Raw genomic sequence first — 12,672 nt, 5'->3', positions numbered from 1 at the left:
CAATTTTTTTTTCCTGCCGGTGAAGAAGCAATCCCACAGGCTCTGTTGCAACCGGCTTTCCCTTTCCTCCGGCGAGATGGGAGTTGGTGAATTAGATTTGGGTTTTGCTAGGATTCGACATGAATTGAATACTCTGATGATTGATCAAAAGAAGGGAAAAAAAAGTGATAACGAGAGGGGAAAGGGTTTTGCAGAGTAAGGGACTAGGGAGAAGGGATGTGCGCATGAAGAGAGAGAAAGGTTTGGGCAGATTAGATTTCTGAACTGCGGCGACGACAGTGAAATTTTTGCAACGAGCTCGCAAGCAGTGGATGGATGGTAACAGCGGCATGAAGTATTCTTACCGGCAAGTATGGAGTCCGGCAAAGATAGCGACTGTAAGAGCCGAACACCCCGGATTGCCGGTAGCCAAGGATGAATTGCACCGACGTTTCTGTTCTAACCGGCTATGCAAGAAGAGTGACAAAGCAAACAACAGACTACGTTTACGCCGAGAATTGGGTCTGGTCTACTTAGCCGCTTCAGTGGTCCCACCAATACGGATTTTAAGTCTTAAAAATAGACTTCACTTGAAGACCGTTCAATAGTCTGCTTTTTTGGTCCGCCTGAGAGCCTCTCCTATATATATCATAACCTAAACCTAATTCAAGTAAAATTATCACGTCTCATGTGCTTCCCTAAATTTTTAATTTCTAAAATTATCTTAACGTTTTCTTTCTTTGTTCTTTAAATTCCTTAAATTTCTTTTAAAAAAAGTCAAATTTTCCTTTTTGAATCATATCTCAATTTTCTTTCCTTTCTTTACTTTTTCTTTTTAAAATTCTTCTTTTTGCGTGTTATATTAATGTTAGTTGAATTTTTTTTTTTTTTTTAATTTATAAATTTTGCCTCCTCTGAATTAAAATCCTATCTCCGCCCCTGGTTAACTTACTAGATTTAGGGCATGTTTGATTTCCCAATTTAGCGTTGAATGCAGAAGACAGTAAGTAATTTTTAAAAATAAACGTGTTTGATAAAATTTTAGGACACCGCTTAATATGGTAATTACTGCTTAAAAGAGACCAAAATTTTAAGCATTGGAAAGGTTGCTTATAGCTTATCGTAGAACACGGTAAGTGGTTGGGTTTAAAAATAAATTTCTAATGACTACTCTACTCTCATCTAATCGTATTCTCTCTTTTAGGGTTTCTATCTGCGATTTCTCTAAGGTCTTTCTACAATTTCTTTAGACTCCTCTCGTGATTTCTCTCTGCGTCTGAAAATAAGGTGAGTTCTCTCATTTGAAAAACTCTTCTATATATATTTCGTTGGTTGTATTTTTTTATTAGGTTTTGTTACTTTTGCATGATAGAACAAATTCGTGAAAAATATTTTACCTATAATATTTTAAACACAACAAATAGCCTTTTGGTTGTATTTAAATTGATTCATATGTATTTAATTGCTTGTTGTTGCTAATGAAAATGAATTATATGGAACAAATTTCAAAAAAATAAAAAAACTTAATTCTACCTAATATATTTTAAACTATTACCATTCATATTGATTCACTATATATAAAAAATAATTATTTATATAAGAATTTTATTCAATTTCACGTACTTTCTTTAATATTGTTAACACCATTTTTATACCCTACATAAATATTATGTAATTTTTTATATTTTAAACTGTTACCATTCATATTCATATTGATTCACGATATATAGAAAATCATTAGTTATATAACAAAATTCTATTCAATTCCACGTATCTTGTTTAATATTATTAACACCATTTTTATACCCTACATAAATATTATTTAACTATGCACTGGTAGAGCTATTTAACCATGCACATGCCAAGCTAAGGAATGTGATTGAATGAACATTTGGAGTATTAAAGACCCATTTTCCAATTTTAAAGAGGATGGCACCTTTTACATTTGAAGTGCAAAGAAATATTATTATTGCTTGTGCAGCTATTCATAATTACCTTCGAAAAACTATCGTCACGGATATTAAGGACAAAAATGTAATATGAACAACTTTCAGACTTCAACTTTTGTATATAACAAACAATCTTAATAAATTCAGCGTTTTAAATTAAAACATTATCAAACAAGTTTTCAAATTAATACATTCAGTGCTTAAAGTTTCAGCGCTTAAAATTCAGTAATTGAAATTTTCAGTACTTAATTTTTAGTTTTATCAAACAGCACCTTACTAAATCTGTTTTTTTTTTTTTTTTAATCTCTTTGACTGTTGGTTAACTTAGTCTATTAGATTTACTGAAACCTAAATAAGAAATAAGAAATTTTGTTTTTAAAAAATAAAATAAAAAGAAAATTAACTTAAACCGAAACCTAAATAAGAAATAAGAAATTTTGTTTTTAAAAAATAAAATAAAAAGAAAATTAACTTAAACCGACAAACCGAACCAAAACCAAACCGGTTTTTCACGGCTTGGTTTGGTTTGATTCCATAGGCATTATGGTTTGGTCTGGTTTCAAAAATAGTGAAACCGTTAGAAATGATTTGGTCCCAAAAATCTTCAATCCAGTCTAAACCGGACCGTGTACACCCCTAATAAGGATTGGAATATAAGGACACTGTGTGCAATTTCAGCATTGTTAAAGGGGTATAAGCGGCAATTTACCAACTTTTATACAACAGTTTAAGGTTTGCATCGCCGACTTTAACATCTCTATCCCTACAAATCTAAGCCGTCGTACGATATTCAGAGAGTTGACGAGGAAATAAACTCTCGAATCTTTGCTCTATTAGGAAAATATTATATCTTTATATATAGATCATGTCTACTCATAAGGTTTGCTCTATTAGGAAAAGATTATATCTTTATATATAGATCACTTCTACTCATAAGGTTTGCTGTCGCCGCCAATTGTGAAGTTTTAAGATTATTGCAGACTTGAGGTAAGTTGTTTCGATTGTTCATATTCACTATATATATGTGTGTGTATATATATATATATATTGTTTTTATGGGTTGGGACAGGGATGTGACTTGGGTTTGTTCTTAATATTGAAAATTAATTTTATTAGAATAGTTTTTCAAATTTGTTAGTAGCAAATCTGTTATCTTTCAGTGTATGATGAAGGAGGTATTGCAGCAATAGCCAAGTTTTTTTTTTTTTTTTTTTTTTTTTTTTTTTTTTTTTTTTTTGTGTGTGAATCGATTAGTTTAAAATTATAGACCCATTCGAATTGAGTATTGAGTATTGCAGATACGATGTATTGTGATGATATCGATTCTTTGATTGACATTGCGGTGCTATTAGCGAAATAAACATGATGAGTTCAATGGAGGAGTCTGATTGGGCATTTCTTTCAAAGAACCTATTGGATATGACAATGGAGGAGCCAGATTGGGCATATCTTCCAAAGAACTTATTGGATATGATTCTGGACAAGTTGGTTTCGCTTTCTGAATATGTTCGATTTGGTGCGGTTTGCAAACCATGGCAGTCTGTGGCAATGGGCAACAAACATAAATTCGTTCAAAATAAGTTTTCCAGACAAGTTTCATTCTTGTTGGTGCCTTCTAGAGATAATAGCGACGAAAGACGTAGTCTATATAGCATCACTCATAATAAGCTATATGATTTTCAGTTACGGGTGCCTTACAGAAAGAGGCTTTCTGGTTCCTCATATGGTTGGCTGTTTACTGTGAAAGAATCCTTGGGTGTAATTCTAATGAATCCGTTTTCTGGCGCAACCATTGAGCTTCCTCCAATAAGGGTTGAAGATGATGAGTTTGACAATATTCTTTCTGAGGTTGAGTTTGAAGTTGGAAAGGCTGCACTGTCAGTTGACCCTGCTTCATCTCCTAATGACTATATTGTTACCGCCATCTATGGTGGTTGTTTAAACCTGGCATTTATTCGGGCAGGAGATGAAGCTTGGACTCGCATGGATAAAAAGAGATTTCAGGGCATCACTGATGTCATGTATTATAAAGGCAAGATTTTTGCAGTTGATTCTTCAAGTGCAGTCCTAATGATTGATGTTAATAGAAGTGCTGGGGAGAGTAAGGCACCGCATGTGGAGGTAATTGCACCAGAGTATAGGATTTCCGAACGGACATATCTTGTTGAATCATCTGGTGGGGATTTACTTCTTGTACAAAGGTCTTTACATTTTGAAGACGATTTACAGCATGCAACTGATAGGATTAAGGTTTTCAAGTTGCTTTTAGAGCAATTTGAGCAGGGTTGGCCTATGCGGGTTCAAGTGAACAACTTGGGTGGAGACACCCTGTTTTTGGGAGAGAACCATTCCATTTGTGTTTCAGCTTCCAAATGGCCCGGATGTCAAGCCAATTCAATATACTACACAGATGATTATAATCGCAATTTATCCTATCCCGCATCTGGGCGCCGCGACGTTGGTATCTTCAACGTAGAGAATGGAAGCTTTGGAACCCATTACATCCTTGATCCTTCACATAACCATATGCCACCCTCAATTTGGATTGTGCCAACTGTTTTAGGAAATTGAGTATACACTTTATTTGTTTTTGTACTGTCTTTTGATCAAATTTAATTTAATTTAGTTTTTTTTGCTTATCATTATGTGGTAAAATAATCTATTTTTATCTCTTGCTGTATCAAAATGTGAAATCAAGCTTGTGAAACCTTTAATTTAAATAGTATTGTGGTTGTTTCTCATTTCTTTATTTGTATTATAAATATTTCCCGAGCTAAAATTCATGTTTTTTTTCTTTAGAAGACCACATTTTTCTTATATTTGAACTGCTGGGTTGCAGCCAAGTAGCCTTGCTTGCTAGTTACATGGTATGACAATTTCTTGAGGGTGCCAGAGTATATAATTAAGTATAGTAAAATGTGGATTCCTTTTCATGTACTAAAGAATTGCATATCATTCATGAAGGAAGCCCATGTAGTTTTTTGACTTTTTATTTTTTAAATTCCTTGACATGTCTTAATTTACTCTTGAGGGCTCAATCGTAATAAAGGATCTGAGTTTGGTTGAATGTAAATCTATTGCTGATCATTGTTTAGCTTATTATTGAGCTACTCGATTAATGAGTAGATTTCTTCACTTGTGATGCAAAACTGATCAGCAGTTGATAATTTGATTGATTCTCCTGGATAGGTTTTTATTTGTATATCTGTTGCAGTAGTTCTTTAAAAATTTGGTTGAGATACATAGTCCTGTAACTAGAAAATTAATGTCAACTCTTTCTCTCTCTCTCTCTCTACATATAAACATATTATAATATATGTGTGTATTAGAGCTGATTTACCAGCATGTACCGAACTCTGTTTCTATCTATCTTAAAAATATATTTGACATACTTGTGCTGTTAGGGCTAAAAGTAATCATTGCATGTAGTCGATTATGAAGCATAAGCAGCTATTGGGGCTCAAATTGGAGTCAAAAGCAGCTATTGAAGCTCACCTGTGCTTGATTGGGCTCAACTGTTGAAGTTCGCATCAATGTATGTGTTCGATTTGGGCCGACTGATTTCCTGCGGGCAATAAGGTAAGAAATTTTGATTTCCTGAACATGATTTTCTATTTCTCTGTCTAGTGGTTTTGAAATGAAATGGAAATTGTGTGAGATGATGTTTATGGTTTTTGTATGAACTCTTTGCATTTGAAGAGTTGAAAGAGAGAGATTGAGGGGAAAAAATTTATTGATCTGGTTTTCCTTTATATTTATTGTAATTTACACTATCACACATACATATTTCATTTAATGTATGTAGTATAAACAAATGCAACATTTTTCTGATCATACACGACTTTGCGACATGTGTGTTTTGATGCTTTGGAATAATGCCAAGGACTTTCAGAAGTTATTCTGATGGTGAGGATAATAGACATTTTGTTCACCTCCTTTTCTCCTGGTAAATAGAATTTGATAAAAGTTAGAAGCATACGCCATTTCTTTGAAATTCAGCGAGTCCATTGATCTGTTTAAATGATTAAAAAACAATTGACTCCTTTCCTCACTATTCAGAAGGTGTTCTAGTCTTTTGAGCTGAAAATGGAAAAGAAGATTTGATCTTTTCCCTTAGTTTAAGCTCTAACCTTTGTGCTTAAGCTTAATATCTCCATATTCTTATGGTTAGCATTTTTAAGCTCCAACTAGTGTTACATACTCCATTTTTTTAGGGTTGATAATAAGAAGGCTACTTGAAGGAGACAAACCTCTCTGCAATATAACCAAATGGACATAGTTTACGAATAATAAAGGTTGCTTCAAATCAGATATCAGTTTGTAAGCCTACTATCATCTCTTTAACTTATGATGTTCAGACTCATTATAAATGTGTTGATGTGGTGCCAAGTTAAGACTCAATGTTAGTTGCTATAACTAGCAATGCATATGAAAATATGAAAGTATTGTAATATTTAGATGAATTCTTTCTGTAATATTTTGACTTTCACGGTAATCTATAACTAGCTCAAAGAACATTATTGAGCTTGTGAATTTTTACTAGTTTAGTGTTAAAACCTTTTTTCTATTTGCGATTGATCTAGTCACTTGGATTACTAATGCTTCACGTGTACTTTGCAAATATATATATATATATATATATATATATATATTTTTGAGGCGTCTATTGTAGCAACTTATGAACTTAACAATCGAAGGGGAGGTTGAGTGTTTGAGTCCCACTAGGGACATATTGCGGATAATGGGTCTGTGATTTTGCTTTTTTAAATTCCAAAAAATTAAAAATTATGTGCAGAACTATTGTTAGCTTTTAATTTTAATTTTATCATTTTTTTAATATTCTATTTTAAGGTTGCTTGAAGAATAGGATAACATGTGCAGAATGGTTGTCTGGAAGTTTACTATCTTTCTCTATTTCCTTATGGTTTAATGTTTATATTTAAGGATGTGAGGCAGTTAAAATACTTTATATTACATATTTTGGGATAATTGCACCCTAATCCGAATTTTCTTTGAACTTGTTGGAACTGAGTTTATATCATTTTGAAATTTAATCATTGAAGTGGACATCAAACTAAGAAGTTTCTAGATTCATCTCACTAATTATCTTTTTAGTTTATGCCAGTACATGTCAACCAGCTACTGTTTTATATATATATTTTTTCATCTCAGTAATTATTTTTTTATATTTGTATTGATGATTCAGCAAAAAAAAATTTCCCCATTTTATAGACATTTTGTAGCAGCTTAAGTAGTCACAATTGCTGAGAATTCTCACAGTACATGGCAGCGGTTATATCTGCTGGAAAACCCCAGAATTAGCGGGGGATTTTCCAACGCCTTTGGACGGCAATCAGCAGATATGTCTACCACTATGTTTCATATTTTTTGTAGCCCTGAAATCTGAGTGAATGTGACTCTTAACATTCTTGATCTTGTTGAATCAAGAGCGAAGGTTAGATCAATGTTCAGTCACTTTTTTGGTTTGTCTATAATGAATTGAGAGTTTGCATAAATACATTTGCTTCATTAAGCTAGGTTTTCAAAACATATCTAGACTTAGTTCTGCACATTCCGATCTCTCTCTTCCAAAGCAGCTTTCTTGTGCCTTTGCTGGTCATTTTCAACAACATTGCTCACCATCACAAATCCTAGTTAGATTTTTTGGATTTTGCCTTTTCCATTCTGTAGACATTGAACCGGACATTTTTAAATCTTTTGAAGGGGACCATGTTGTAGAGTTGCCTCAGAGGAGACTAGTGTGTTTCAGTCCATAAGTGTGGATACTTTGTTTTAGGTGCTGTCTCAACAGTATCTGGTATGACATCTCAGATACTCTTAGAAATGTTGTTTACATGGCATGCATGTACGCATAAGTTTTCTGAAAAAAATTTTAGAAGTTCACGTCATCAAAGCAAGTAAAGCATGCAACTGATGCCCCTTTTAAAACAGGAAAAGGAACATGTAAGTTTCACAATGAGATATGTTGACTGGAGATCGCAAAGAAAATTTGTATCAGCGTATTTGTTCAGTGTTATCTTCCAAATTATGCAATTTTTAATATGGAAAAGTTAGCAAAACGATTAGATATAAATAGAAAATTTTATTATATTTTAGAAATTTCCACATCAGCTTATACATGTTAATTTGTGTCCAAATTGCATGCTTTGATTGTCTTTTGATGTGCTTTCGGTCGTATCTATGTTGTAAATTATGTGTTCCACTGCAACCACATAATGTTGCAGTTTATGTTATATGGATCTGACTGCTAAGAATATGTTCAATGCCCTTCTTGCAACTTATCATTTCATACAATATACTTGTCATTTCACACAATTTTCATGGAAGAAGGTTTTTTCTTTAAGGCGGCTTGTTCCTCATTCTTCATACTCGTATTTTTTGTGATTGTAATGATGTTAAGAAGTTTCACAAACACCAGTGACTGTTAATGTGTATTCTTCGAGTGTTTTAGGATTTGTTCTAGTATGCATTCAAAGTGAATTGTTTTCTGACATTTAGACGTTCCAAGAAGCACCAAGTTGCCTAGATTGCTTCCATCACGCATACTGATCTTTTTTAGGACTAAGTTGCCTCCACCACACACCAAATCAATAAACCCAAAATCATTGTTCCATGCCGAGACTCAATACCATCAATTTTCTGTTCATTTTTCTGCACATATACCATATATATATCCATTGCTACCAACAAACCATCTGCATCGTCTTGTAATTCTTTTGCATTTTATGTGTTTCATCAGTATATGTATGCATATTGTATATATGTATTGCTTGTGCTTTTCATGTTTATGCATGTATATGGATCATTGATGATATATTTCCTCTTTTATTGGACCAATATGGTCTTCCATCCCTTCCCAGATCAAACTAGAACCATAAACCCAATTTTTTGTCTCTTGCATCAAAAGCCTTCCTTTGGGAAGCTGCACGCCTCCATCGCCATTGTCGAATCTTGTTGTGGTACCAGAACCATTTCCACGATTTTTTCGGTGAACTCAATCGCTGACATGTTGTATAGTCTCTGGCTTAGCTCCGACGAATCCCCTATTTTTTTTGTGCTCATTTTGGGTCTGATTCTCCCCGAATTTAACAAAAATGGAAGAAAAAACCAAGCTTTCAAATATTGAGTTCCAAGAAAATATGGAGATCCTAAACAAACTCATATTTCCTTAATCATACACAACCGAAGTCTGATCTGGTTTAGGATCGACCAATAACCCACACACACAGACACACACACACACACACACACACACACACACATCATATTTTAGTTCTTATCTGTCATAAGGGTCATGCCTTAATTTCTTTTAAATTTCTGAAGGTGACTTAACCATATGTAACAAAAGGAATAGATTAGGGGTTAGGTGTCTTTCAGATAGTTCAGGGGTGGTTTATTGGGAGAGAGAAGAAAGCTTAGGGGGTTTTAGTACACTTTACCCTAAAAAAAATATTCATAGCCTGCAGAACTGGCACTAAGAGATGCATATGTTCTATACCAACCACATAGACACACCAACCAAAATATTGCTTATCCACAACAGAGACTACCTAGATGCTATCTGCTTATGCTTCTGCCCTCAGTCCACTTCCTCCATTTTGCTCTCCTCATTACCGTCTTCCTCCAATGCCGGCATGTCAGCTTCCTCGCCATCAGCCTCTTCCTCATCGATGCCCAGACCCAATTTCAACATCCTGTGAATCCTCGCAGCAAATGTGTTTGGATCATCAAGACTGAAGCCAAAAGTCAGGAGAGCAGTCTGAAATAGTAGCAGCACAAGGTCCTTCACGGACTTGTCATTTTTGTCAGCCTCGGCTCTCTTCCTCAGCTCCTCCATGATTCCATTGTCTGGGTTGATTTCCATGGTCTTCTTGCTCGACATGTATGAGCTCATGCTGCTGTCTCTCAGAGCCTACGCCTTCATGATCCTTTCCATGTTTGCAGTCCACCCATACTCTCCTATAACCAAACAGCACGGAGAGTCCACAATCGTATCAGATACAACCAATTTCTCAACTCTGTCTCCCAAAATTTCCTTCATGGTCTTGCAAAGGTTATCAACTGACTTCTTCTTTTCTTCTTTCTTCTTCTTCTCTTCCTCACTCTCATCATCAAGCTTCAAACCCTCCTTTGTGGCGGAAACCAATATCTTCCCATCGTATTCCTTCAGCCGCCCAACAGCGTACTCATCAATGGCATCAATCATGAAAAGAACCACATAGCCTTTCTTCTTGAGCCGTTCCAAGAACGGAGAGTTCTCAGCGTCCTTCTTGCTCTCACCGGTGATGTAGTAGATGTCCTTCCGACCCTCCTTCATCCTGGTGACATTGTCCTTCAAGCTAGTCAACTCCTCACCACTCTTTGTAGAGTGGTATCGGAGCAGGTCAGCCAATTTCACCCAACTTCAAATTCTTTGAGAAAGCTTCATAGAACTTAGTGTAATCCTCCTTATACTCCACAATCTCATTGAACATCTTTATGCATTTCTTCACAAGGTTCTTCCTGATCACCTTGAGAATCTTATTCTGTTGCAGCATCTCACGAGAAGTGTTGAGTGGCAAGTCATCAGAATCCACAACACCCTTGACAAATCCAAGGTACTCCGGGATGAGCTCCTCGCAGTTGTCCATGATGAACACCCTTCAGACGTAGAGCTTGATGTTGTTCATCTTCTTTCAGGTATCGAAAAGATCAAATGGGGCTCTCTTGGGTACAAAAGGGATAGCCTTGAATTCGAGCTGTCCTTCAACAGAGAAGTTCTTGACAGCAAGGTGATCCTCCCAATCATTGGTCAAGCTCTTGTAGAAGGAGGCGTATTCTTCCTTGGTGATCTCCTCCAGCTTTCGCTACCAAATGGGTTTCTGCTTGTTAATGAGCTGCCACTCATGACTGACCTCCTTGATCTTCTTCTTCTTCTTGGTGTCCTTGTCTTTCTCCTCATCAACCTCCTCAACATCACCCTCCTCTTCCTTCTTTGGTTCATCGTCTTCGTCGTTGCTGATCTCTTTCTCAGTGGTTTCTCAGTCCAAAGATAAATAGGATAGCCAATGAATTCAGAATGCTTTTTCACAAGGTCCTTAATCCTCCTCTCCTCCATATACTCCAACTACAAGAAATCAACAACATAAAGTACCAAGCAACCGAATTTGAGGATTCAAACAATCCCAGACAACTTATCTGTTTGGTTTCAAAGAAAAACAGAGGGATTCAAACTTCCCATGGTTGAGAGACAAATATAACAATTTGGAGTTTCAAAAACCAACATTACATTCATGACATTACTCAGGTTCAATTCAACAGCAACAAAGCAACATAACATTGAATTGAAATTTTTACCTGGTCTTCCTTGAGGAAGAGAGTGATTTTGGTCCCTCTGCCTAGTTGCTCGCCATTGACGTTCCTAGTGATAGTGAAGGACCCACCAGCTTGAGATTCCCAGATGTACTGTTCATCATCGTTGTGCTTTGCGGTCACAATGACCTTCTCTGCAACAAGGTAAGCAGAGTAGAAGCCAACACCGAATTGACCAATCATGCTCACATCTGCAGCAGCCTGCAACGCCTCCATGAATTTGGTCCTCGATCTCGCAATTGTCCCCAAATTGTTCACCAAATCTAATAAAAGCAACGCGTTCACAAACAATTTTCAATTATTGACCATCCAAAAAACAATAAAAAAGTTTTCAAGGTTATATTTTATATATACATGTGTGATGTAATGAAGAGGACTTTTTTGGATGTTACGAGTCTTCCACGATTGGGGTTGAAGGGAGATGTGGTGTGAACATTTACAGACAGGGTTTGTCCTTCGGGTGGATGAGCAGAGTACAAGCCACCGTGAAACGACGCTTCAATCTTGCCTCGTTGGGAGATTCGACAGAGATGTGGGTAGCTTGGAAGGAATTGAGGAGTGGGCTTCAAGGATTTGGCAGATTTCATGCGGGGTTAGGGTTTTTTTTATTTTTTGCATATTGAGTGTTCTAAGGAGATGAAAGTTGCCTAAGCTAGGAGGTATTGGTCCAGTAAATAAGTTGTAAGCCAGCTGATAGTCTTGTGATCATAGAAGTGTTAGATAGATACAAGGGGATGTTTCCACCCAACTGATTTGTCTTCTAGATTTAATTCTTCAAGATTAGGAAGCCAAAAACCAATAGTTGATGGCAGATTTCTATCAAGAGTATTGGAAGTCGGGTCAAGGAATTGCAGAGCAGGCATGTTAAACATTTACTCCGGAATACTACCAGTGAGATTATTTGTATGTAAGTTCAGTACCCTTAAATTCGAAAGTTGTGAGATCTCCCCAGGAATCTCTCCTTGAAGGTGATTATTTCCAATGGTTGAAAGAAAGATAAAGTCCTTCGAGTTGAGGACAAAGTAGGCAAAGACTACCAGAGATGCTATTATTCATGAGAGAAATGGTACGTAAAGAAGAGATGTTAAAGATAGTCTGAGGAAATGAACCTGTCAATGCATTGTATTCGAGTGCCAAATTGGCATATTGTTTTTTTTTTTTTTTTTTTTTTGGCATTTTATAAGTGTAGTTCTTAATCAACCCGTCCATCCCAACAGAGAGCACAATCTCTGGGTTGAATGGGTGCACTGCTACCTATTGAAGGTTAAATGTTTATGGAAGGAACGTAAACACACCTCAGTAGGCTTCATGGACCTGGAGCAAGCTCTTGCAGTTGAGACCCCTTGCTTGGCCTTTCATCAAACACCATGTG

General features: G+C 35.9%; 1 protein-coding gene and 1 pseudogene across 1 annotated transcript; one reads left to right on the top strand and one right to left on the bottom strand.

Moving 5' to 3' along the window:
• The first annotated feature begins 2,661 nt into the window (after positions 1-2,661).
• LOC132285260 (probable F-box protein At1g44080) lies at positions 2,662-4,570 on the top strand. The gene is made up of 2 exons (XM_059787429.1): positions 2,662-2,915; positions 3,227-4,570. Exon 2 carries the CDS (start codon positions 3,291-3,293, stop codon positions 4,497-4,499), a length of 1,209 nt encoding a protein of 402 aa, XP_059643412.1. The 5' UTR covers positions 2,662-2,915; positions 3,227-3,290; the 3' UTR covers positions 4,500-4,570.
• A 4,657-nt stretch (positions 4,571-9,227) lies between these two features.
• LOC132282080 (heat shock protein 82-like) lies at positions 9,228-11,887 on the bottom strand (annotated as a pseudogene).
• Between the last annotated feature and the right edge of the window lie 785 nt (positions 11,888-12,672).

The sequence above is a fragment of the Cornus florida genome, unplaced genomic scaffold, assembly GCF_030987335.1.
Source record: "Cornus florida cultivar Cherokee Brave unplaced genomic scaffold, ASM3098733v1 CherokeeBrave_3.0.0_Hap2_Chr11, whole genome shotgun sequence".
Lineage (NCBI taxonomy): Eukaryota > Viridiplantae > Streptophyta > Magnoliopsida > Cornales > Cornaceae > Cornus > Cornus florida.
This window is presented reverse-complemented; position numbering and strand designations above follow the sequence as displayed.

Bases quoted from the DNA above. Each gene is read 5' to 3' on its own strand.
- LOC132285260 (XM_059787429.1), top strand. From the start codon at position 3,291: ATGATGAGTTCAATGGAGGAGTCTGATTGGGCATTTCTTTCAAAGAAC.